Here is a 27,649-nt window from a genome sequence, read left to right on the forward strand (position 1 = left end):
ATTGCCACTGGAGGCACAAAAGGAGGCTGTATATGCAGTACCCCTTTTACAAACGTCTAAACTTCAGGGACTGAAGCTAGTTCTTTTTTTGAAGAAAATTGACAGGGCCGAAATCTGAACCTTAATGGACCCCAATTTCAGGCCCATAGACACTCCTGTTTGCAGGAAATGTAGGAATCGACCCAGTTGAATTTCCTCCGTCGGGCCTTACTGGCCTCGCACTACGCAACATATTTTCGCCAATTGCGGTGATAATGTTTTTGCGGTTACATCCTTCCTGGCTTTAGATCAGGATATGGATGACTTCATCCGGAATGCCTTTTTTCCTTCAGGATCCGGTGTTCAACCGGCATGCCGTCAAACGCAGCCGCGGTAAGTCTTGGAACAGACAGGGTCCTTGCTGGAGCAGGTCCCTTCTTAGAGGTAGAGGCCACGGATCCTCCGTGAGCATCTCTTGAAGTTCCGGTTACCAAGTCCTTCTTGGCCAATCCGGAGCCACGAATATAGTGCTTTCTCCTCTCCATCTTATCAATCTCAGTACCTTGGGTATGAGAGGCAGAGGAGGGAACACATACACTGACTGGTACACCCACGGTGTTACCAGAGCGTCTACAACTATTGCCTGAGGGTCTCTTGACCTGGCGCAATACCTGTCGAGTTTTTTAATCATGTGGACGACTTCTGGGTGAAGTCCCCACTCTCCCGGGTGGAGGTCGTGCTGAGGAAGTCTGCTTCCCAGTTGTCCACTCCCGGAATGAATACTGTTGACAGTGCTATCACATGATTTTCCGCCCAGCGAAGAATCCCTGCAGCTTCTGCCATTGCCCTCCTGCTTCTTGTGCCACCCTGTCTGTTTACGTGGGTGACTGCCATGATGTTGTCCGACTGGATCAACACCGGCTGACCTTGAAGCAGAGGTCTTGCTAAGCTTAGAGCATTGTAAATGGCCCTTAGCTTCAGGATATTTAAGTGAAGTGATGTATCCAGGCTTGACCCTAAGCCCTGGATATTCCTTCCCTGTGTGACTGCTCCCCAGCCTCGCAGGCTGGCATCCGTGGTCACCAGGACCCAGTCCTGAATGCCGAATCTGCGGCCCTCTAGAAGATGAGCACTCTGCAACCACCACAGGATGGATACCCTTGTCCTTGGTGACAGGGTTATCCGCTGATGCATCTGAAAATGCGACCCGGACCATTTGTCCAGTAGGTTCCACTGGAAAGTTCTTGCGTGGAATCTAACGAATGGGATTGCTTCGTAGGAAGCCACCATTTTTACCCAGAACCCTTGTGCATTGATGCACTGAGACTTGGTTCGGTTTTAGGAGGTTCCTGACTAGCTCGGATAACTCCCTGGCTTTCTCTTCCGGGAGAAACACCTTTTTTCTGGACTGTGTCCAGGAACATCCCTAGGAAACAGAAGACAAGTCGTCGGAACCAGCTGCGATTTTGGAATATTGAGAATCCAATCGTGCTGCCGCAACACTACCTGAGATAGTGCTACTCCGACTTCCAACTGTTCCCTGGATCTTACCCTTATCAGGGAATCGTCCAAGTAAGGGATAACTAAAATTCCCTTCCTTCGAAGGGATATCATTTCGGCCATTACCTTGGTAAAGACCCGGGGTGCCGTGGACCATCCCTACGGCAGCGTCTGAACTGATAGTGACAGTTCTGTACCATAACCTGAGGTACCCTTGGTGAGAAGGGTAAATTTTGACATGAAGGTAAGCATCCTTGATGTCCCGAGACATCATGTAGTCCCCTTCTTCCAGGTTCGCAATCACTGCTCTGAGTGACTCAATCTTGAATTTGAACCTCTGTATGTAAGTGTTCAAAGATTTTAGATTTTAGATTTAGAATCAGTCTCACCGAGCCGTCTGGCTTCGGTACCACAATAGTGTGGAATAATACCCCGTTCCCTGTTGCAGGAGGGGTACCTTGATTATCACCTGCTGGGAATACAGCTTGTGAATGGCTTCCAAAACTGCCTCCCTGTCAGAGGGAGACGTCGGTAAAGCCGACTTTTGAAAACGGCGAGGGGGAGACGTCTCGAATTCCAATATGTACCCTTGAGATATTACCTGAAGGATCCAGGGGTCTACTTGCGAGTGAGCCCACTGCGCACTGAAATTCATTGAGAACGGGCCCCCACCGTGCCTGAGCTTGTAAGGCCCTAGCGTCATACTGAGGGCTTGGCAGAGGCGGGAAAGGGTTTCTGTTCCTGGGAACTGGCTAATCTCTTCAGCCTTTTTCCTCTCCCTCTGTCACGAGCAGAAAAGAGGAACCTTTTGTCCGCTTGCCAACAAAGGACTGCGCCTGATAATACGGCGTCTTATTTTGAGAGGCGACCTGGGGTGCAAACGTGGATTTCCCAGTTGTTGCCGTGGCCACCAGGTCTAAAAGACCGACCCCAAATGTCCCCTTTCAAAGGCAATACTTCCAAATGCCGTTTGGAATCCGCATCACCTGACCATTTTACTGGTAGAATTGGACAACGCACTTATACTTGATGCCAGTCGGCAAATATTCCGCTGTGCATCATGCATATATAGAAATGCATCTTTTAAATGCTCTATAGGCAATAATATACTATCCTTATCTAGGATATCAATATTTCCAGTCAGGGAATCCGACCATGCCAACCCAGCACTGCACCTCCAGGCTGAGGCGATTGCTGGTCGCAGTATAACACCAGTATGTGTGTGAATACATTTTTGGATACCCTCCTGCTTTCTATCAGCAGGATCCTTAAGGGCGGCCATCTCATGAGAGGGTAGAGCCCTTGTTCTTACAAGCGTGTAAGCGCCTTATCCCCCCTAGGGGGTGTTTCCCAACGCACCCTAACCTCTGGCGGGAAAGGGTATACAGCCAATACTTTTTAAGAAATTATCAATTGTTATCGGGGGGAAACCCACGCATCATCACACACCTCATTTTATTTCTCAGATTCAGGAAAACTACAGGTAGTTTTTCCCTCACCGAACATAATACCCCTTTTTGGTGGTACTCGTATTATCAGAAATGTATAAAACATTTTCCATTGTCTCAATCATGTAACGTGTGGCCCTACTGGAAATCACGGTTGTCTCTTCACCATCGACACAGGAGTCAGTATCCGTGTCGGCGTCTGTATCTGCCATCTGAGGTAACGGGCGCTTTAGAGCCCCTGACGGCCTATGAGACGTCTGGGCAGGCACAAGCTGAGTAGCCGGCTGTCTCATGTCAACCACTGTTTTTTTATACAGAGCTGACACTGTCACGTAATTTTCAACAGTACATCTACTCAGGTGTCGACCCCCTAGGTGGTGACATCACTGTTACAGACACTCTGCTCCGTCTCCACATCATTTTTCTCCTCATACATGTCGACACAAACGTACCGACACACAGCACACACACAGGGAATGCTCTGATAGAGGACAGGACCCCACTAGCCCTTTGGGGAGACAGAGGGAGAGTATGCCAGCACACACCAGAGCGCCATATATATATATACAGGGATAACCTTATATAAGTGTTTTTCCCCTTATAGCTGCTGTATGTTTTAATACTGCGCCTAATTAGTGCCCCCCTCTCTTTTTTTTAACCCTTTCTGTAGTGTAGTGACTGCAGGGAAGAGCCAGGGAGCTTCCCTCCAACTGAGCTGTGAGGGAAAATGGCGCCAGTGTGCTGAGGAGCAGGGCCGGTTCAAGGGCGCAGAGCGCCCCGGGCAGGAAAGGGGCGTGGCCTAATACAGGGGGCGTGGTGAGTCACGCCCCCTGTACATTGAAAGCGCCGCTTGAATGCTGAGCGGTGCGCGATGACGTCATCGCGCACTGCACAGCAAAAGGTCCTCTCCACGAAGAGAAACTAGACGCTATGCGTCTAGTTCCCTTCGTGGAGAGGACCTTTGCTGTGCGGTGCGCGATGACGTCATCGCGCACCGCTCAGCAGTTACTCTCCACGAAGGGAAACGACGCATAGCGTCTAGTTCCCTTCACAGGAGGCGCCGAGGACGGGGACGGCAGCGGGCAGCGGAGGCGGACGGGGGACACAGCGGGCAGCAGTGGCGGATCTTGCCACGGTGCGGCGCCCTCCGGATGGCGCCAGCGCCCTCCGGAAGGCGGCGCCCCGGGCAAAAGTCCTGCTTGCCCGTGGCAAGAACCGCCACTGCTGAGGAGATAGGCTCCGCCCCCTTTTCGGCGGCCTTATCTCCCGTTTTTCTGTATATTCTGGCAGGGGTTAAATGCATCCATATAGCCCAGGAGCTATATGTGATGTATTTTTATGCCATGTAAGGTATTTTTATCATGTTTTATTGCGTCTCAGGGCGCCCCCCCCAGCGCCCTGCACCCTCAGTGACCGGAGTATGAAGTGTGCTGAGAGCAATGGCGCACAGCTGCAGTGCTGTGCGCTACCTTATTGAAGACAGGAACGTCTTCTGCCGCCGATTTTTCCGGACCTCTTCGCTCTTCTGGCTCTGTAAGGGGGCCAGCGGCGCGGCTCCGGGACCCATCCAGGCTGGGCCTGTGATCGTCCCTCTGGAGCTAATGTCCAGTAGCCAAGAAGCCCAATCCACTCTGCACGCAGGTGAGTTCGCTTCTTCTCCCCTTAGTCCCTCGATGCAGTGAGCCTGTTGCCAGCAGGTCTCACTGAAAATAACAAACCTAAACTAAAACTTTCACTAAGAAGCTCAGGAGAGCCCCTAGTGTGCACCCTTCTCGTCGGGCACAGAAATCTAACTGAGGCTTGGAGGAGGGTCATAGGGGGAGGAGCCAGTGCACACCAGTTAGTCCTAAAGCTTTCTTTAGATGTGCCCAGTCTCCTGCGGAGCCGCTATTCCCCATGGTCCTTACGGAGTCCCCAGCATCCACTTAGGACGTTAGAGAAATTGGAATTGGGGTTACTATTGTGTGGCCATGCCCCTTGCCAGCAAAAACACACCCCTTTTTGGGCTATGCGCCAAATGTGCGAGCTGTTCCTATTTAAAGTATAGGGGGTACAAATGCCAAAATAAGGACTGCTATAGGTGAGGGGTAGTGGTGCTGGGAAAGAGGTGCAAGGTCAGAGGCGGAACCAGCGGTGGTGCTAGGGGGCACCAGACAAAATCTTGCCTAGGCATCATATTGGTTAGGGCCGGCTCTGCTGCCAGGGCACAGATTCTAAACTGGAGTCTGGAGGAGGGGCATAGAGGGAGGAGCCAGGTCACACACTTTGAAAGTCTTAAAGTGCCCATGTCTCCTGCGGATCCTGTCTATACCCCATAGTTCTTGAAGTGACCCCAGCATCCTCTAGGACGTATGAGAAAATACGTAACATGAATTGGTATTATCTTGTTGCCACTACCCCTTTTTTACATAGAAGGGGGGGGGGGGGGCTTGGATGTAGGACAAGGTGCGCCGATATCCTATCTTGCATACAGCGCTAAGAATGTGTAGTTACGGCACTGGTATAACCCTGTATAAGACACAGTGCTTGGCATCAGCCCCCTAACACAACTGCAATGCACAGACACTAGAACGGCGCAGCCTGGACAAAACACGAGTCTCCTAGCAACAGCAGCGCCCGGTGTACTTATTACAGAGAACTAGGAAGTTGGAACTTGAAGCGATTGCCCTGGCAACCAATAACAATGGCAAGGAGGCGGGAAATGGAACAGTAGCCAATCAGCTCTCTGGAAAGTCAGAGTTTAGAAGCGGCGACTGCTGGCACGTTAGCCAATGAGAATGTGAGCCGGGGACAAGTAATGATGGCGGGAGATGCGGAGCTGAGGAAGGCGGTCTGCCTGTATGAGCGATTACAGGTGACCAGGGCGGCTGGGGGGGGGGTAGGTAATGGTTACTGTTATCGCCGGGGAAAGGTGTCTCGTGTCTGTGTATTGTATAGGCGGTGTGACTCTCCATCTGCAGTGTTATAAGCCATTCTGGGACTTGTAGTGCTGCTCTACTTCTGGTGCCAGTTTGTATAAGGACACACGTACAGTAATGTACAACTACACAAATAAACTATACCATTTCTTTTCTTAATAATTGGGAATGTTCTGAATTAATATAGATTTGGGGCACTAGTTATGTCTGTGCTCGGGACCTAATATATAACTGTAAAACATTCCAGAAACAGACTACAGACTCTGGGGGCAGCTCAGTGAGGAGCGAGCTGGACCCTGGAACCATTCTTACACCATATATTCCCATTGCGGATTGTGTTTGTGGTTCAGTTCCAAACTTGCGTTGCAAAGTCACAATGTTTTGGGAACCCGCAAATATCTGGCTGGAAAGCCGTATTCTCAGCAGTAGGAAGCCAGTTGTTCTAAGCAGGTGTGCTATGGAAGGTATGTAGTAACTAGGTCGACCACTATTGGTCGACAGGTCAAAAGGTCGACCTGAGTTATTTGTTTATTTTGTGTCGGTTTCTTCGTAGAGTGACCGGGAACCCCTATTAGTGCACCGTGTCCCCTCGCATGGCTCGCCATGCTTCGCGTCGTAGTCAGGCTGCGCTGCCAGGGGTCAACCTTAGTTTGATGCACCCGCAATCTAATTGCGGACGCGTCGGTAGGCGGCCCTGTCCTGTGATGGGCGGTCCCCAGCATGTGAGGAGGTGGACGCAGATCTGTCTGCGTATTCAGTGATCTGCGTCCATCTCTCCATCAGCCCCTAAGCTTTGGAGAGAGAAGTACCAGCCAATCAGCTCCTTTACAGTATTACAGGCTGTGTTTGAAAAATGACAGATAGGAGCTAATTGGTTGTTACTTAAACTCCCTCTCAACTTTATCATTCTCCCAGGCTTAGTACATCTGCCCCAATGACCCTCTGTGATCTCAGCCTTGTGGGTGGGGGGATATCAAAATACTGTATGCCGTTGTCTGGACACTTAAAGCTCAAGATTTCTGGTCTCACAAAATTGTCATCAAAAATATTCCCCATCTCCTGATGAAGGAGCTCCAGCAAGGTGTTAGTGGCTCCTGTGGCTGCTCTCAGGAAATGGGGTGTAAAGCGGGTACACACTAGGCGATATATCGCGGGGCGGTTGGCGGGTGTATACAAGAGATAGCTCTATGAACAACGCCGTTTACAGACATATTGCGTCAGCTGTACAGGACAGCCGATATGTCTTCAGGTATACCGGCGTATCTGGCTGTGTGTACGGTAGGTCCGTACCCTTGCTGCAGGGGCTTATATCACAGCTGGGCAGGCAATTTCAAATGCTGGATGACCAGACCGACGCATCGGGCGGCTGATTGGTAAGTGTATATGCTTACCTGGATCAGCCGCTCTATCCGCGATGGCGGGTCAGCCGGGTCTGGGACTCCAGGTCGACAACAAAAAGGTCGACACACCTTAGGTTGACGTCAATTGGTCGACACACCTTAGGTTGACATGGACAAAAGGTCGACAGGAACAAGGTCGACATGGAAAAAGGTAGACATGATTTTTTTATGTTTTTTTTTGTTTCGATTTCTTCGTAGAGTGACCGGGAACCCCAATTAGTGCATCGCGTCCCCTCGCATGGCTCGCTTCGCTCGCCATGCTTCGGGCATGGTGCCTTCGCTCGGCACAGATTACCGTTCCAATCGTAGTCCACGTGGATCGTTAAGTATGAAAAGGTTCCAAAAAACAAAAAAATTTGTGAAAAACTCATGTCGACCTTTTTCCATGTCAACCTTGTCCCTGTCGACTTTTGTCCATGTTGACCTAAGGTGTGTCGACCAATTGACGTCGACCTAAGGTGTCGACCTTTTTGTTGTCGACCTGGAGTCCGGATACCGGTCAGCCGACGTGTCGTTGCAATGTGGACCCTGCATTACTCTGTCTTTATCTAGAAATACCATCTGTGTGACCGGAAAATCGGAGCATATTGCCCGAACTAGTCATGTGATCTCATTCCTACGGGAAAATGACTGAATCATCAATAGGGGAGTACAGATAAACCCTGCACAAGGATACCAGGATGTTGTCCGTCTGGAAGTAGGATTCGTTGTCTATAGATCGGGGTGTATTGCGATGAGAACCGAACTGCATTGAGCTCACTACAGATTCCAGAGCTATATGTTGGTGCGTTTACCTACTTACAAAAATGGTGCAGGGAGTGTGGATCCAAAGGGAAATACGGCAGCAGCACGGAAACCTCTTGGAGATGAGGGCAGTCTGGCACGTGATGCGGATCTTTCAGCTTGTTTGATGACACAAACAACTCGCCATCTTTTTTTCAACACTCTGACAGTAGTTGCTTTTACAAACTGTTAAGTCGGCACCAGGAGCTGCAACGTGACGGCAGCAGTGTCGGTAGTCGTGGGGTGGAAGACTATTTCACATATACTTTTCTCTATCGTCCTAGTGGATGCTGGGGTTCCTGAAAGGACCATGGGGAATAGCGGCTCCGCAGGAGACAGGGCACAAAAAGTAAAGCTTTAGGATCAGGTGGTGTGCACTGGCTCCTCCCCCTATGACCCTCCTCCAAGCCTCAGTTAGATTTTTGTGCCCGGCCGAGAAGGGTGCAATCTAGGTGGCTCTCCTAAAGAGCTGCTTAGAAAAGTTTAGCTTAGGTTTTTTATTTTACAGTGAGTCCTGCTGGCAACAGGATCACTGCAACGAGGGACTTAGGGGAGAAGAAGTGAACTCACCTGCGTGCAGGATGGATTGGCTTCTTTGGCTACTGGACATTAGCTCCAGAGGGACGATCACAGGTACAGCCTGGATGGTCACCGGAGCCTCGCCGCCGGCCCCCTTGCAGATGCTGAAACGAGAAGAGGTCCAGAATCGGCGGCAGAAGACTCCTCAGTCTTCTTAAGGTAGCGCACAGCACTGCAGCTGTGCGCCATTTTCCTCTCAGCACACTTCACACGGCAGTCACTGAGGGTGCAGGGCGCTGGGAGGGGGGCGCCCTGGGAGGCAAATGAAAACCTTTTTTGGCTAAAAATACCTCACATATAGCCTCCGGGGGCTATATGGAGATATTTAACCCCTGCCAGAATCCGTTAAGAGCGGGAGACGAGGCCGCCGAAAAAGGGGCGGGGCCTATCTCCTCAGCACACAGCGCCATTTTCCCTCACAGAAAGGCTGGAGGGAAGGCTCCCAGGCTCTCCCCTGCACTGCACTACAGAAACAGGGTTAAAACAGAGAGGGGGGGCACTAATTTGGCGTTAGAAATATATAAAAAAGATGCTATAAGGGAAAACACTTATATAAGGTTGTCCCTATATAATTATAGCGTTTTTGGTGTGTGCTGGCAAACTCTCCCTCTGTCTCTCCAAAGGGCTAGTAGGTCCTGTCCTCCTATCAGAGCATTCCCTGTGTGTGTGCTGTGTGTCGGTACGTGTGTGTCGACATGTATGAGGACGATGTTGGTGAGGAGGCGGAGCAATTGCCTGTAATGGTGATGTCACTCTCTAGGGAGTCGACACCGGAATGGATGGCTTATTTAGGGAATTACGTGATAATGTCAACACGCGCCAAGGTCGGTTGACGACATGAGACGGCCGACAAACAATTAGTACCGGTCCAGACGTCTCAAAAACACCGTCAGGGGTTTTTAAAACGCCCGTTTACTTTAGTCGGTCGACACAGACACAGACAGGGACACTGAATCCAGTGTCGACGGTGAATAAACAAACGTATTCCTTATTAGGGCCACACGTTAAGGGCAATGAAGGAGGTGTTACATATTTCTGATACTACAAGTACCACAAAAGAGGGTATTATGTGGGATGTGAAAAAACTACCGTAGTTTTTCCTGAATAAGATAAATTAAATGAAGTGTGTGATGATGCGTGGGTTCCCCCCGATAGAAAATATGGGCGGTATACCCTTTCCCGCCAGAAGTTAGGGCGCGTTGGGAAACACCCCTTAGGGTGGATAAGGCGCTCACACGCTTATCAGAACAAGTGGCGGTACCGTCTATAGATAGGGCCGTCCTCAAGGAGCCAGCTGACAGGAGGCTGGAAAAATATCATAAAAAGTATATACACACATACTGGTGTTATACTGCGACCAGCGATCGCCTCAGCCTGGATGTGCAGAGCTGGGGTGGCTTGGTCGGATTCCCTGACTAAAAATATTGATACCCTTGACAGGGACAGTATTTTATTGACTATAGAGCATTTAAAGGATGTATTTCTATATATGCGAGATGCACAGAGGGATATTTGCACTCTGGCATCAAGAGTAAGTGCGATGTCCATATCTGCCAGAAGATGTTTATGGACACGACAGTGGTCAGGTGATGCAGATGTAGCAAGGGCCAGTGTACTCGTGCGGTCACTGGCCCTGCTACTAGCGTGCGCGTCCCTCCTCACCTGGGACGGCCCGGCGCCGTCCCTCCTCACCTGGGACGGCCCGGCGCCGTCCCATGTGGCCGGGGGTAGCGCGGGCTTCGGGCGGTGCTGGGGACCGGATCTGGTCCGGTCTCCACCTGCCCCGCTGAGTGCAGAGTTCGGCAGCGGGCGTGGGGGCGGCGGTGCATACCCACCGCCGCTCCACGCGGGTGATGGCGGCGGGCCTGCATCCTCCGGGACGCAGACCCCGCCAATCGCCGCCCGGCATTTTGAATTTGGCGCCAGCCGCGAGCCAATCACGGCTCGTGAACTGGCAGCCAATCGGGAGTGGCGGCGGCGAGCCAATCCCGGCTCGCCGCGTCATAGCCCCGCCCCCCGGCACTGGCTTGTATTAGCCAGCGCTGGGCGCGAGGGCTCGGAGTCGTCGGCTGGGAGGGAGCAGCGAAGAGCTCCCGAAGACGGAACCGAGACGACGGCGCCAGAAGTCCTGGAGGGCGGCGGCACGTGCAAAAGAGCTGCTACACGCCGCCGCCCGCCGGGTGAAGTCCTCGGAAGCCCTGGGCCAGCGGTGTGCAACGCAAAAGAGCTTGCACCGGCCACCGCTGCCCAGGTGAAGTCTCCAGGAAGCCCGGAGGTGGTGGGAGCCATCCCGCCTCCGGCGAAGACAACGCGGTGGGCGTGGCCGGACCAGGCTTGGTCCGGCCGTGGCCCTTTGGACGGGTAAGTGCAGGTGCCCCCCTCCCCTAGACCACCAGGGATCGGGCAGTAGGCCCGTGGGCATAGTCAGGCCCTTCCGGCCTGTGGGCATAAAGTCGGGCCCTCCCGGCCCGTGGGCATTTCTGGACGGGCCCTCCTGGCCCGTGGCACGGTTGAGCGGGCACTAGGCCCGAGGGGATAGTCAGGCCACCGGCCTGTGGCACCAGTAGGCGGGCACTAGGCCCGTGGGGCAAAAACAGGCACTAGGCCTGAGCTGAAGTCGGCACTAGGCCGCAGGTTGCTGAAGTCGGCGCTAGGCCGCAGGTTGCTGAAGTCGGCGCTAGGCCGCAGGTTGCTGAAGTCGGCGCTAGGCCGCAGGTTGCTGAAGTCGGCGCAAGGCCGCAGGTTGCTGAAGTCGGCACTAGGCCGCAGGTTGCTGAAGTCGGCGCAAGGCCGCAGGTTGCTGAAGTCGGCGCTAGGCCGCAGGTTGCTGAAGTCGGCGCAAGGCCGCAGGTTGCTGAAGTCGGCGCTAGGCCGCAGGTTGCTGAAGTCGGCGCTAGGCCGCAGGTTGCTGAAGTCGGCGCAAGGCCGCAGGTTGCTGAAGTCGGCGCAAGGCCGCAGGTTGCTGAAGTCGGCACTAGGCCGCAGGTTGCTGAAGTCGGCGATAGGCCGCAGGTTGCTGGAGTCGCGCTACGCCGCAGGTTCGCGCAAGTTGGCGCTACGCCGCATGTGTGATGAGTTCTCAGTTTTCCCCACAGCCAGGCCCCCATGAAAGGTAGGCTGTCGGAAGTACGCGTTGGTGAGTACCACAAGGTTGAAACAGTATTACGGTGTTGTGCTATAACCTTTGTATAAGTGTCTCTCCGTCATAAAGCGTAAGCAGCGCCACGTCCCGTGGGCTGTGTTGTGTGTTCTCTTACAGGAGCAAAGAAGAAGGGCCAGTCGTCTGGCGGAAGCCGAGTATATAGCTGGTGCGCATAAAGGTGTTTCGTGTGTGTTTGTGGTGTATGTTGCCCCTCCCCCACTTCCCCTTTGGGCGTTTTCGTTCAGGGTCGCCCCTGGTGCTCCGCACCACTACGGGGGCGCCCAGTCTGAGGCCACAAGTGCCAATGATGACCCTCCACTGAGCCCAGTGTAGGCCACCCCAGCGTCGTGTGCCCCCCCCCCCCCCCATATTCGTTTCAGGTGACCCAGGAAGTTCTTCTCCGTGTTTGAACGTGTGCCAGTATCGTCTGAGCTACCTCGACGGACTGAAGGTGGAGGACGGGAGGCGTGCGGTACGTAGGTCTGGTAAGTGATCGATCCGAATTTTGTTCTCCAGGGCCCCACCCCCGTGCCTCTTACATTTGGCGTAGCTGGCAGGATCCGCGGACGACAGACACGATGTGGAGAACGCCACCAGAACGGATCCACCCCCTGGCATGTGAGGATAGAAGTAACTGGCCCGTCCTCACGTCCGCTGACCTACTACGGGCAGTGCAGCAAGCCGTAAAGCGTAACCGAGAGGAGCGCCGCCAGAAGAAGCGTCATCAAGCCACTTCCGACCCCTACCAGACGGGCCAGCAGACGGAGGAGGACCCCCGGCCACCTGCTGCTAGGGTGGATGTCGAGACGCAGCCGTTGGTCGCAGGGTTCCATAGCGGCGGGCGTTACTGCACAACCGAGCCCCCAAGATCAACGATCCCCGTGGAACATAGGGATTGGCCCCGAGAGGGCAGCGACCAAGCCGTCCAATCGGAGGGGCCACACTGGACCCAGCAGAGCTTGGACGAGCCCTGGTGCGCGCTCTGTGGAGAAGTGGACCATGAATCGCCGGATTGCCCACACGCCTCAGCCCGGGCGATTAGGAATTGGCGCCAAGGGCAAGCCGAGAGGAAGGGAGCGTCGGACAGGCACCAGGAGGAGCGTCGGATGCGGGAGGTCAACTGGTCTGCCTGTGACGACTACAGCGGCGACCACAAGGGCTACACCTGGGACGACGACCCGAGCGAAGGGGAGGTAGAGAGATGTACGGGCTGCGGCGATCCCGACCACGAACGGCCCGAGTGCCCCTGGCCTAGGGACGACCTATCCCCCAGCTGGACTGACCTGGAAGACCCCGACGGCGATGGGTGGGAGACTGTGTCATCTGATGAAGAATCCAGTGTCCCCGACCAGCTTATGGATATCCTTGAAGAATCCAACAACGACGAGTGGGAGACCGTGTCATCCGATGAGGAACCCGGTGTTGCTGACCAACCTGCAGACGACCCGGATGACGACGACGGGTGGGAGGATATGTCACCAGATGAAGAATCCAGTGTCCTAGAGCGCCGGAACCAGCTCCAGGAGGCCACCACCCTCACCATGGAGGGTCTACCACCCACGGTGGTCCCCGAGGGGATAACACCCCCAGGCCAAAGGGGGAAGGTGAGTTTTCCCTCCACAGATGCAAGCGCAGATACACCGGATGGGGCACCTGAACAGGGGCCAACTGCCAAGACAGGTGACGGAGGCCCCGACGCCGGAACCAGGGTGATGGCCAGCTTTGTGGGGACCACAAAGGAAAAAGCCTGGAGGAATGTAGCAAGGGCCAGTGTACTCGTGCGGTCACTGGCCCTGCTACTAGCGTGCGCGTCCCTCCTCACCTGGGACGGCCCGGCGCCGTCCCATGTGGCCGGGGGTAGCGCGGGCTTCGGGCGGTGCTGGGGACCGGATCTGGTCCGGTCTCCACCTGCCCCGCTGAGTGCAGAGTTCGGCAGCGGGCGTGGGGGCGGCGGTGCATACCCACCGCCGCTCCACGCGGGTGATGGCGGCGGGCCTGCATCCTCCGGGACGCAGACCCCGCCAATCGCCGCCCGGCATTTTGAATTTGGCGCCAGCCGCGAGCCAATCACGGCTCGTGAACTGGCAGCCAATCGGGAGTGGCGGCGGCGAGCCAATCCCGGCTCGCCGCGTCATAGCCCCGCCCCCCGGCACTGGCTTGTATTAGCCAGCGCTGGGCGCGAGGGCTCGGAGTCGTCGGCTGGGAGGGAGCAGCGAAGAGCTCCCGAAGACGGAACCGAGACGACGGCGCCAGAAGTCCTGGAGGGCGGCGGCACGTGCAAAAGAGCTGCTACACGCCGCCGCCCGCCGGGTGAAGTCCTCGGAAGCCCTGGGCCAGCGGTGTGCAACGCAAAAGAGCTTGCACCGGCCACCGCTGCCCAGGTGAAGTCTCCAGGAAGCCCGGAGGTGGTGGGAGCCATCCCGCCTCCGGCGAAGACAACGCGGTGGGCGTGGCCGGACCAGGCTTGGTCCGGCCGTGGCCCTTTGGACGGGTAAGTGCAGGTGCCCCCCTCCCCTAGACCACCAGGGATCGGGCAGTAGGCCCGTGGGCATAGTCAGGCCCTTCCGGCCTGTGGGCATAAAGTCGGGCCCTCCCGGCCCGTGGGCATTTCTGGACGGGCCCTCCTGGCCCGTGGCACGGTTGAGCGGGCACTAGGCCCGAGGGGATAGTCAGGCCACCGGCCTGTGGCACCAGTAGGCGGGCACTAGGCCCGTGGGGCAAAAACAGGCACTAGGCCTGAGCTGAAGTCGGCGCTAGGCCGCAGGTTGCTGAAGTCGGCGCTAGGCCGCAGGTTGCTGAAGTCGGCGCTAGGCCGCAGGTTGCTGAAGTCGGCACTAGGCCGCAGGTTGCTGAAGTCGGCGCAAGGCCGCAGGTTGCTGAAGTCGGCGCTAGGCCGCAGGTTGCTGAAGTCGGCGCAAGGCCGCAGGTTGCTGAAGTCGGCGCAAGGCCGCAGGTTGCTGAAGTCGGCGCTAGGCCGCAGGTTGCTGAAGTCGGCGCTAGGCCGCAGGTTGCTGAAGTCGGCGCAAGGCCGCAGGTTGCTGAAGTCGGCACTAGGCCGCAGGTTGCTGAAGTCGGCGATAGGCCGCAGGTTGCTGGAGTCGCGCTACGCCGCAGGTTCGCGCAAGTTGGCGCTACGCCGCATGTGTGATGAGTTCTCAGTTTTCCCCACAGCCAGGCCCCCATGAAAGGTAGGCTGTCGGAAGTACGCGTTGGTGAGTACCACAAGGTTGAAACAGTATTACGGTGTTGTGCTATAACCTTTGTATAAGTGTCTCTCCGTCATAAAGCGTAAGCAGCGCCACGTCCCGTGGGCTGTGTTGTGTGTTCTCTTACAGGAGCAAAGAAGAAGGGCCAGTCGTCTGGCGGAAGCCGAGTATATAGCTGGTGCGCATAAAGGTGTTTCGTGTGTGTTTGTGGTGTATGTTGCCCCTCCCCCACTTCCCCTTTGGGCGTTTTCGTTCAGGGTCGCCCCTGGTGCTCCGCACCACTACGGGGGCGCCCAGTCTGAGGCCACAAGTGCCAATGATGACCCTCCACTGAGCCCAGTGTAGGCCACCCCAGCGTCGTGTGCCCCCCCCCCCCCCCCTATATTCGTTTCAGGTGACCCAGGAAGTTCTTCTCCGTGTTTGAACGTGTGCCAGTATCGTCTGAGCTACCTCGACGGACTGAAGGTGGAGGACGGGAGGCGTGCGGTACGTAGGTCTGGTAAGTGATCGATCCGAATTTTGTTCTCCAGGGCCCCACCCCCGTGCCTCTTACACAGATTCCAAACGGCACAAAGGTGTATTGCCGTATAAAGGAAGAGGAGTTATTTGGGGTCGGTCCATCGGACCTGGTGGCCACGGCAACTGCTGGAAAATCCACCGTTTTTACCCTAAGTCACATCTCTGCAGAAAAAGACACCGTCTTTTCAGCCTCAGTCCTTTCGTCCCTATAAGAGTCATATCTGCCCAGGGATAGAGGAAAGGGAAGAAGACTGCAGCAGGCAGCCCATTCCCAGGAACAGAAGCGTTCCACCGCTTCTGACAAGCTCTCAGCATGACGCTGAGACCGTACAGGACCCCTGGATCCTACAAGTAGTATCCCAGGGGTACAGTTTGGAATGTCGAGACGTTTCCCCTGCGCAGGCTCCTGAAGTCTGCTTTACCAAGGTCTCCCTCCGACAAGGAGGCAGTATGGGAAAAAATTCACGAGCTGTATTCCCAGCAGGTGATAATTAAATTACCCCTCCTACAACAAGAAAAGGGGTATTATTCCACACTATATTGTGGTACTGAAGCCAGAAGGCTAGGTGAGACCTATTCTAAATCTAAAAAAATTTGAACACTTACAAAGGTTCAAATCAAGATGGAGTCACTCAGAGCAGTGATAACGAACCGGGAAGAAGGGGACTATCTGGTGTCCCGAGACATCAGGGATGCTTACCTCCATGTCCCAAATTTGCTCTTATCACTAAGGGTACCTCAGGTTCGTGGTACAGAACTGTCACTATCAGTTTCAGACGCTGCCGTTTGGATTGTCTACGGCACCCCGGGTCTTTACCAAGGTAATGGCCGAAATGATGGTTCTTCTTCGAAGAAAAGGCGTCTTAATTATCCCTTACTTGGACGATCTCCTGATAAGGGCAAAGTCCAGGGAACAGTTGGAGGTCGGAGTAGCACTATCTCGGATACTGTTACAACAGCAGGGGTGGATTCTAAATATTCCAAAATCGCAGCTGATCCCGACAACAAGTCTCCTGTGCTTAGGGATGATTCTGGACACAGTCCAGAAAAAGGTGTTTCTCCCGGAAGAGAAAGCCAGGGAGTTATCCGAGCTAGTCAGGAACCTCCTAAAATCAGTGCATCATTGCACAAGGGCTATGGTAAAAAAATGGTGACTTCCTTCGAAGCAATTCCAGTCGGCAGATTTCATGCAAGAACTTTTCAGTGGGATCTGCTGGACAAATGGTCCGGATCGCATCTTCAGATGCATCAGCGGATAACCCTATATCCAAGGACAAGGGTGTCTCTCCTGTGGTGGTTACAGAGTGCTCATCTTCTAGAGGGCCGCAGATTCGGCATTCAGTTTTGGATGTTGGTGACCACGGAGGCCAGCCCGAGAGGCTGGGGAGCAGTCACACAAGGAAAAAATTTCCAGGGAGTGTGATCAAGTCTGGAGACTTTTCTCCACATAAATATAGCTAAGGGTAAAATTATAATGCTCTAAGCTTAGCAAGACCTCTGCTTCAAGGTCAGCCGGTATTGATCCAGTGGGATAAAACATCACGGCAGTCGCCCACGTAAATAGACAGGGCGGCACAAGAAGCAGGAGGGCAGTGGCAAAAACTGCAAGGACTTTTCGCTGGGCGGAAAATCATGTGATAGCACTGTCAGCAGTGTTTCATTCCGGGAATGGAAACTGGGAAGCAGACTTCCTCAGTAGGCACGACCTCCACCCGGCAGAGTGGGAACTTCATGGGGAAGTTTTCCACATAATTGTAAACCGTTGGGAATTACCAAAGGTGGACATGATGGCGTCCCGTCTGAACAAAAAACGGGACAGGTATTGCGCCAGGTTAAGAGACCCTCAGGCAATAGCTGTGGACGTTCTGGTAACACCGTGGGTGTACCAGTCGGTGTATGTGTTCCATCCTCTGCTTTTCATACCTAAGGTACTGAGAATTATAAGACGTAGAGGAGTAAGAACTATACTCATGGCTCCGGATTGGCCAAGAAGGACTTGGTACCCGGAACTTCAAGAGATGCTCACAGAGGACTTATGGCCTCTGCCGCTAAGAAGGGACTTGTTTCAGCAAGTACCATGTCTGTTCCAAGACTTACCGCAGCTGCGTTCGACGGCATGGCGGTGGAACGCCGGATCCTAAGGGAAAAGGCATTCAGGAAGAGGTCATTCCTACCCTGGTCAAAGCCAGAAAGGAGGTGACCGCACAACATTATCACCACATGTGGCGAAAATATGTTGCGTGGTGTGAGGCCAGGAAGGCCCCACGAAGAAATTTCAACTCGGTCGATTCCTACAGGAGTGTCTATGGGCCTCAAATTGGGGTCCATTAAGGTTCAAATTTCGGCCCTGTCGATTTTTCTTCCAGAAAGAATTGGCTTCAGTTCCTGAAGTCCAGAAGTTTGTCAAGGGAGTATTGCATATACAACCCCCTTTTGTGCCTCCAGTGGCACTGTGGGATCTCAACGTAGTTCTGGGATTCCTCAAAACACATTGGTTTAAAACCAGTCAAATCTGTGGATTTGAAGCATCTCACATGAAAAGTGAACATGCTCTTGGACCTGGCCTGGACCAGGCGAGTGTCAAATTGGTGGTTTTTTTCTCAAAAAAGCCCATATCTGTTTGTCCATTCGGACAGGGCAGAGCTGCGGACTCGTCCCCAGTTCTCTCCCTAAGGTGGTGTCAGTGTTTCACCTGAACCAGCTTATTGGGGTGTCTTGCGCCTACTAGGGACTTGGAGGACTCCAAGTTGCTAGATGTGGTCAGGGCCCTGAAAATATAGGTTCCAGGACGGCTGGAGTCTGGAAAACTGACTTGCTGTTATCCTGTATGCACCCAACAAACTGGGTGCTCTTGCTTTTAAGCAGACTTTTGCTAGTTGGATGTGTAATACAATTCAGCTTGCACATTCTGTGGCAGGCCTGCCACAGCCAAAATATGTAAATGCCCATTCCACAAGGAAGGTGGGCTCATCTTGGGCGGCTGCCCGAGGGGTCTCGGCTTTACAACTTTGCCGAGCGGCTATTTAGTCAGGGGCAAACACGTTTGTAAAATCCTACAAATTTGATACCCTGGCTAAGGAGGACCTGGAGTTCTCTCATTCGGTGCTGCAGAGTCATCCGCACTCTCCCGCCCGTTTGGGAGCTTTGGTATAATCCCCATGGTCCTTTCAGGAACCCCAGCATCCACTAGGACGATAGAGAAAATAAGAATTTACTTACCGATAATTCTATTTCTCGGAGTCCGTAGTGGATGCTGGGCGCCCATCCCAAGTGCGGATTATCTGCATTACTTGTACATAGTTACAAAAATCGGGTTATTATTGTTGTGAGCCATCCTTTCAGAGGCTCCGCTGTTATCATACTGTTAACTGGGTTCAGATCACAGGTTGTACAGTGTGATTGGTGTGGCTGGGATGAGTCTTACCCGGGATTCATAAATCCTTCCTTATTGTGTACGTTCGTCCGGGCACAGTACCTAACTGAGGCTTGGAGGAGGGTCATAGGGGGAGGAGCCAGTGCACACCACCTGATCCTAAAGCTTTACTTTTTGTGCCCTGTCTCCTGCGGAGCCGCTATTCCCCATGGTCCTTTCAGGAACCCCAGCATCCACTACGGACTCCGAGAAATAGAATTGTCGGTAAGTAAATTCTTATTTTCTGTAGTCCCTCACCCCGTTAAGTAGATATAGGGGGCGACAGTTTGGAACACCACAGTTTCTTGATTATACTGGTGTAACGGGGACACTATGTCAGACAGGATATGATATTTTGTCGCTGTAGTGGATGTTCCAGCTCTGCTATACAGTACGTTCCCTCATTTTCTATACCTTGTAGGAAGTCGCAAAGACAGCGGGGAAGGAGGCGTCGCATTATATACAGTAGCTCCCTAAGGTGTTTCCTTGTTCCGCTCGCTACTCAGCTCACTAGGGAGTATTAGAAGGAAATACATTTCTATAATTCTCTCTAGAATACTTAATTTGTCCGGTAGTAGTTATTAACTGCTTATTTTTCTGTGTTCCATGCGTCTGTAAATGAAGCACCCTTGGGTAGCTGAGATTCCCAAATTTCAACCCTGTGTACTATTGGTGATAGATTTTAATGATCCTCCTTTAACTTCTTTTCTTACTTTTGTTTTCTCTAACGTCCTAGTGGATGCTGGGAACTCCGTAAGGACCATGGGGAATAGCGGGCTCCGAAGGAGGCTGGGCACTCTAGAAAGATCTTAACTACCTGGTGTGCACTGGCTCCTCCCACTATGACCCTCCTCCAAGCCTCAGTTAGATTTCGTGCCCGGCCGAGGTTGGATGCACACTAGGGGCTCTCCTGAGCTCTTAGAAAGTTTTAGTCTTAGAATTTGTTTTTTTCAGTGAGACCTGCTGGCAACAGGCTCACTGCAGCGAGGGACTAAGGGGAGAAGAAGCGAACTCGCCTGCTTGCAGCCGGATTGGGCTTCTTAGGCTACTGGACACCATTAGCTCCAGAGGGATCGACCGCAGGCCCAGCCTTGATGTTCGGTCCCGGAGCCGCGCCGCCGTCCCCCTTACAGAGCCAGAAGCAGGAAGATGGTCCGGAAAATCGGCGGCATGAAGACATCCTGTCTTCACCAAGGTAGCGCACAGCACTGCAGCTGTGCGCCATTGCTCCTCATACACACTTCACACTCCGGTCACTGAGGGTGCAGGGCGCTGGGGGGGGGCGCCCTGAGGCAGCAATAAAAACACCTTGGCTGGCTAAAATACCTCAATATATAGCCCCTGGGGCTATATATGACGTAAATACCCCTGCCAGAATCCCAAAAAAAGCGGGAGAATAGGCCGCGAAAAAGGGGCGGAGCCTATCTCCTCAGCACACTGGCGCCATTTTTCCCTCACAGCTCGGCTGGAAGGAAGCTCCCTGGCTCTTCCCTGCATTTCTACAGTACAGTAAGAGGGAAAAGAGAGGGGGGGCACTAAATTGGCACTGTATACAGTATAAGCAGCTATAAGGGACATAACTCAGTTAGTCCCTGTGTGTGTGTGTGTGTGTGTGTGTATATATATATATATATATATATATATATATATATATATATATATATATATATATAGCGCTCTGGTGTGTGCTGGCATACTCTTACTCTGTCCCCCCAAAGGGTTTTTGTGGGTCCTGTCCTCTATTTGAGCATTCCCTGTGTGTGTGGAGTGTGTCGGTACGGCTGTGTCGACATGTTTGAGGAGGATAATGATGTGGAGGGGGAGCAGATGCCTTTAGCAGAGATGTCACCCCCTGCGGGGCAGACACCTGAGTGGATGGTATTATGGCAAGAAATGAGTGCACGTATAGACTCCTTACATAAAAAATTTGACGACATGCCGACTGTGGGACAGCCGAGTCTTCAGCTCGTGCCTGTCCAAGGGTCTCAAAAGTCATCAGGGGCTCTAAAACGCCCGTTATCTCAGGTGGCACAAGTAGATGTCGACACGGATACTGACGCCAGTGTCGACGACGATGAGTCAAATTTAATGCCCGTTAAGGCCATTCGCTGCATGATTGAGGCAATGAAAGAGGTGTTAAATATTTCTGATTTACATCTAGGTACCACAAAAAAGGGTATTATGTTTGGGGAGAAAAAACTACCTGTAGTTTTCCCCCCGTCAGATGAATTAAATGAAGTGTGTGAAGAAGCGTGGGCTTCCCCTGATAAGAAATTGGTGATTCCTAAGAAATTACTAATGGCGTTCCCTTTCCCGCCAGAGGATAGGTTACGTTGGGAAACACCCCCGAGGGTGGATAAAGCGCTCACACGTTTGTCAAAAAAGGTGGCACTACCGTCCCAGGATACGGCCGCCCTTAAGGAACCTGCTGATAGAAGGCAGGAGGCGATCCTGAAGTCTGTATATACACACTCAGGCATTATACTCAGACCAGCGATTGCGTCAGCTTGGATGTGCAGTGCTGCCGCTGCATGGTCAGATAACCTGTCAGAAAATATTGACACACTAGACAGAGACACGATCCTGTTAACAATTGACCATATCAAAGACTCAGTCTTATACATGAGAGATGCACAGAGGGAAATCTGCCGGCTGGCATCTAAAGTAAGTGCACTATCTATCTCTGCTAGGAGATGCTTATGGACTCGCCAGTGGACTGGAGATGCAGATTCCAAAAGGCACATGGAAGTTTTGCCTTATAAAGGGGAGGAATTATTTGGGTATGGTCTCTCCGACCTAGTTTCCACAGCAACGTCTGGGAAGTCAGCATTTTTACCCCATGTCCCCTCACAGCCTAAGAAGGCGCCATTTTATCAGGTTCAGTCCTTTCGATCCCAGAAAAACGAGCGGGGAAAAGGAGGGTCTTTTCTGTCAAGAGGCAGAGGCAGGGGAAAAAGGCTGCAGCAAACAGCAGGTTCCCAGGAACAAAAGTCCTCCCCCGCTTCCTCTTCCAAGTCCGCCGCATGACGGTGGGGCTTCACAGGCGGAGCCAGGTACGGTGGGGGCCCGTCTCAGGAATTTCAGCGATCAGTGGGTTCGCTCACAGGTGGATCCCTGGATCCTTCAAATAGTATCTCAGGGATACAGGCTGGAATTCGAGGCGATTCCACCCCGCCGTTTCCTCAAATCCGCCTTGCCGATTGCTCCCTCAGACAGGGAGGCAGTGCTAGCGGCAATTCACAAGCTGTATTCCCAGCAGGTGATAATCAAGGTACCCCTACTTCAACAAGGCCGGGGTTACTATTCCACACTATTTGTGGTACCGAAACCGGACGGTTCGGTGAGACCCATTTTAAATTTGAAGTCCTTGAACACATACATAAAAAAATTCAAGTTCAAGATGGAATCGCTCAGGGCGGTTATTGCAAGCCTGGACGAGGGGGATTACATGGTATCCCTGGACATCAAGGATGCTTACCTGCATGTCCCCATTTACAATTCTCACCAGGAGTACCTCAGATTTGTGGTACAGGATTGCCATTACCAATTCCAGACGCTGCCGTTTGGACTCTCCACGGCACCGAGGGTATTTACCAAGGTTATGGCGGAAATGATGATACTCCTTCGAAAAAAGGGAGTTTTAATTATCCCATACTTGGACGATCTCCTAATAAAGGCACGATCCAAGGAACAGTTGTTAGTGGGAGTAGCACTATCTCAGGAAGTGCTGAGCCAGCACGGTTGGATTCTGAATATCCCAAAGTCACAGCTGGTCCCCACGACACGTCTAATGTTCCTGGGAATGATTCTGGACACGGCCCAGAAAAAAGTGTTTCTCCCGGAGGAGAAAGCCAGGGAGTTGTCTTCTCTAGTCAGAGACCTCCTAAAACCAAAACAGGTATCGGTGCATCACTGCACGCGGGTCCTGGGAAAGATGGTAGCTTCTTACGAAGCAATTCCATTCGGCAGGTTCCATGCCAGAATCTTTCAGTGGGACCTGTTGGACAAGTGGTCCGGATCGCATCTTCAGATGCATCGTTTAATAACCCTGTCTCCACGAACCAGGGTGTCTCTTCTGTGGTGGCTGCACAGTGCTCATCTTCTGGAGGGCCGCAGATTCGGCATACAGGACTGGGTCCTGGTGACCACGGATGCCAGCCTACGAGGCTGGGGGGCTGTCACAAAGGGAAGAAATTTCCAAGGACTATGGTCAAGTCAGGAGACTGCCCTTCACATAAATATTCTGGAACTAAGGGCCATTTACAATGCCCTAAGTCAAGCAAAATCCCTGCTCCTACACCAGCCGGTGCTGATCCAGTCAGACAACATCACGGCAGTCGCCCATGTGAATCGACAGGGCGGCACAAGAAGCAGGACGGCGATGGCTGAAGCCACAAAAATTCTCCGATGGGCGGAGAATCATGTACTAGCACTGTCAGCAGTGTTCATCCCGGGAGTGGACAACTGGGAAGCAGACTTTCTCAGCAGGCACGACCTCCACCCGGGAGAGTGGGGACTTCATCCAGAAGTCTTCCAAATGATTGTAAATCAATGGGGTCGTCCACAGGTGGACATGATGGCGTCCCGCATAAACAAAAAACTAGAGAAGTATTGCGCCAGGTCAAGAGACCCTCAGGCGATAGCGGTGGACGCCCTAGTGACACCGTGGGTGTACCGGTCAGTGTATGTGTTCCCTCCTCTACCTCTCATACCAAAGGTACTGAGAATAATAAGAAAGCGAGGAGTAAACACAATTCTCGTGGTTCCGGATTGGCCAAGAAGAGCGTGGTACCCGGAACTTCAAGAGATGATCTCAGAGGACCCTTGGTCCCTGCCGCTAAGACAGGACCTGCTACAGCAGGGCCCCTGTCTGTTCCAAGACTTACCGCGGCTGCGTTTGACGGCATGGCGGTTGAACGCTGGATCCTGAAGGAAAAGGGCATTCCGGAGGAAGTCATTCCTACGCTTATTAAAGCCAGGAAAGATGTTACGGCAAAACATTATCACCGCATATGGCGGAAATATGTTGCATGGTGCGAGGCCAAAAAGGCCCCAACAGAGGAATTTCAACTGGGTCGATTTCTGCATTTCCTGCAAGCAGGAGTGAATATGGGCCTAAAACTAGGCTCCATTAAAGTACAGATCTCGGCTCTGTCGATTTTCTTTCAAAAGGAACTAGCTTCAGTACCTGAAGTTCAGACATTTGTGAAAGGAGTGCTGCATATTCAGCCCCCATTTGTGCCTCCTGTGGCACCTTGGGATCTCAACGTGATGTTGAATTTCTTGAAATCACATTGGTTTGAGCCACTAAAAACCGTGGATCTGAAATATCTCACGTGGAAAGTGGTCATGTTATTGGCCCTGGCATCAGCCAGGCGAGTGTCAGAATTGGCGGCTTTATCATGTAAAAGCCCTTATCTGATTTTTCATATGGATAGGGCAGAATTGAGGACTCGTCCCCAGTTTCTCCCTAAGGTGGTGTCAGCGTTTCACCTGAACCAGCCTATTGTGGTGCCTGCGGCTACTAAGGATTTGGAGGACTCCAAGTTGCTAGACGTTGTCAGGGCCCTGAAAATATATGTTTCCAGGACGGCTGGAGTCAGAAAATCTGACTCGCTGTTTATCCTATATGCACCCAACAAGCTGGGTGCTCCTGCTTCTAAGCAGACTATTGCTCGTTGGATTTGTAGTACAATTCAGCTTGCACATACTGTGGCAGGCCTGCCACAGCCAAAATCTGTCAATGCCCATTCCACAAGGAAGGTGGGCTCATCTTGGGCGGCTGCCCGAGGGGTCTCGGCTTTACAACTTTGCCGAGCAGCTACTTGGTCAGGGGCAAACACGTTTGCAAAATTCTATAAATTTGATACCCTGGCTGAGGAGGACCTGGAGTTCTCTCATTCGGTGCTGCAGAGTCATCCGCACTCTCCCGCCCGTTTGGGAGCTTTGGTATAATCCCCATGGTCCTTACGGAGTTCCCGGCATCCACTAGGACGTTAGAGAAAATAAGAATTTACTCACCGGTAATTCTGTTTCTCGTAGTCCGTAGTGGATGCTGGGCGCCCATCCCAAGTGCGGTCTATCTGCAATACTTGTACATAGTTATTGTTAACTAAATCGGGTTATTGTTGAGCCATCTGTTGAGAGGCTCTATCGTTTCATACTGTTGACTGTGTTTCATATCACGAGTTGTTCGGTGTGATTGGTGTGGCTGGTATGAGTCTTACCCGGGATTCAAAATCCTTCCTTATTGTGTACGCTCGTCCGGGCACAGTACCTAACTGAGGCTTGGAGGAGGGTCATAGTGGGAGGAGCCAGTGCACACCAGGTAGTCTAAGATCTTTCTAGAGTGCCCAGCCTCCTTCGGAGCCCGCTATTCCCCATGGTCCTTACGGAGTTCCCAGCATCCACTACGGACTACGAGAAACAGAATTACCGGTGAGTAAATTCTTATTTTTATCCTTTAAGAACTACCAAATGATCTGTATATATAATTTACAAGTGATGAGTGCCTGTAGATAATCTTTGAGATTAAAAACAAACAAACAAACTTACTTGTATACTATATGTAATACATACTCCATTGTGACTTATTGTGGATATTAGAGGTTACCTCAGACTTTGTTTGGCCTTGTCCCATTTTACTTTACGGGCACTCCTTGGGGACATCTAATATTACATAGGCGTGCACTACCCCCTACAGCAGCCATGTTTGTCTCATGCTCTCTCATCAGCACCATTAGCCTGCTGTTAGCATGTCCCTTTCTGCTCTTACAGAAGCTGTCATGTCCGTCTCTGGAGGGAGTTTATATAACTGAGCCACAAAGCATTCATGAGCTGTTATGCACCCCCTCTGTCCGACGCCTTGATGTACTGGAGTGGATATGTACAAGGTAAATGTCACCATTCTACAAGCACAAGGTGCGGCTTCTATTATTGTACAGAGGGCTAACGCTCCGTCTTGGGAAAATGTCTGCAGAACTTTCCCAGCCGCCAGATCTACTTTTATCTCTGCTGCTTATATTTCTCAGCCTAACTCTGAACCTGATAAGTAGGAGAATCTGTGGCCAGTGAGAGCTGAATGCTGATGTGGCCATAATATTACACCCACAGATGTGACCTTGTACCCTATTGCCACAGTCACACCAGACAGACCACCTCGGTGCACCGGGTCCCGCTAGACTTGGCTGGCATCTAGCATCTTTTATGCGTCATTTTAGCTCGTATGTGCATATTAGTCCTAATGGGATGAACAAAACCACTTCTTTAATTAGCTTGATAAGTGACACTTATATGTATGTGACGAAGTCTGAGTCTGTATACAAAGTGCTGTGATGCAGCCGCGGGGGATTTTTCTAGCGCCAAGTTCCATTGTGCATCATCTGTGACTTATACATATATGAAACTGATTCCCGTGCGGTTAAAGTCGCAGACTGAGTGGTGTTTCACTGCGTTCTGAATAATATAAATGAAAAGTCTCTGAGCTACAAAGCTTGGTGTAGCTCACTGGCGCCAGGTGTCTTGTGCCGCATGGTGTATGAGGACACGTCTATATGCTGAGCAGGTAACGCGTATAGCATTGTCTTCTAGAGAAAAAATACAAGTGGTCTTTAATCAATATTGCACTCATATTTGCATGGTAGTGAAATTGATGTTCCCCTCTGTCTGGCATATGTACCACCCTGTATTCAACCAATGAAAGCAATATATTGGGGTAAAGTTTCTGTATTCAAACAATGAAGGCAATATATTGGGGTAAATTTCCTTTAAAGCTGTGGATTAAGTCAATTTATTTTTTTGTGAAGCTGATGTTTGTATTCATCATAGTAATTATAACATTTCTCTTAGGTTGACAGTTTTCCATGTGAATAATAACAATTACCCATTCTTGCGGGCCATGGTGTATAAAGACACGTAAACCTGAAATTGTACTTTTATTCTGACCGCTGTCGCTACTGCTTCCGTCTGTGATTACTGTTTCTGCAGCGGGGTACACTGGGCTCCACAGGGAATAACATCAGTGTGTAGAGTAGGATCTTGATCCGAGGCACCAACAGGCTAAAAGCTTTGACTGTTCCCAGAATGCATAGCGCCGCCTCCTCTATAACCCTGCCTCCCTGCACAGGAGCTCAGTTTTGTAGTTGGTGCCATGCAGTGCAGGCATACAACAGGTAGGGAGCAGCAGTCCTCAGAAGAGCTTTTTTAAGTGAAATCTGAAGACTTCAAGGGCTGCAGCAGAGGCACTGTGTGTGTTAGATGTCAGTCAGACATCTGCTGCAGCTCCATCACCTCCCCCAGCGGCGCTGTATACTCCTGTGCCCTGGTTGCCGGGTACTTACAGCGGAGGCTCCGGTTTGCTTCAGTCAGTCACACACCCCATCGATGCTCTCTAGGATCGCGTGGCCGCACTTTGTGAGGAGGTAAGATGGTCCCCCAGGTGGGACCCGCTGGAAACCGCAATCCGGCGCGGCCGGTGGGAGGCGGGCCGCGCGCGCTGGCGTGGACACTGTGGTAGTACAGGGACCCCACTAGACCACCAGGGCAAGGGCACAGGTCGGTTTTGCTAAAAACCGTTTGTTACATAGCCCACAGTACCCGGTGGTGAAGCCCAGCAAGGGGATAAGGCTTTGACATGTGGCCCCTCCCCCAGGGCGCCATTTAGAGTAAATGTTATCGTCCTGGAGCTGCATATCTCCCTCTCCCTCACTTCCTGTCAGCGTTTGGGCGCCATTATAGCGAGCAGAGCTGATCCTGGGACTGTTT

General features: G+C 52.3%; 1 protein-coding gene across 3 annotated transcripts in view; it reads left to right on the forward strand.

Moving 5' to 3' along the window:
- Positions 1–5,616: 5,616 nt before the first annotated feature.
- LOC134948394 (HAUS augmin-like complex subunit 7) overlaps positions 5,617–27,649 on the forward strand; it is an 83,708-nt gene continuing 61,675 nt past the window's right edge. The window contains exons 1-2 of one of the 3 annotated variants that reach the window (XM_063936336.1): positions 5,617–5,781; positions 25,664–25,779. In XM_063936336.1, the coding sequence (XP_063792406.1) occupies positions 5,725–5,781; positions 25,664–25,779 (173 nt within the window). In that variant the 5' untranslated portion in view covers positions 5,617–5,724. The remainder of the gene's footprint in view (positions 5,782–25,663; positions 25,780–27,649) is intronic. The other 2 variants (XM_063936334.1, XM_063936335.1) reach the window with 2 other exon arrangements.

This window comes from Pseudophryne corroboree, chromosome 8 (assembly GCF_028390025.1).
Source record: "Pseudophryne corroboree isolate aPseCor3 chromosome 8, aPseCor3.hap2, whole genome shotgun sequence".
Taxonomy (NCBI): Eukaryota; Metazoa; Chordata; class Amphibia; order Anura; family Myobatrachidae; genus Pseudophryne; species Pseudophryne corroboree.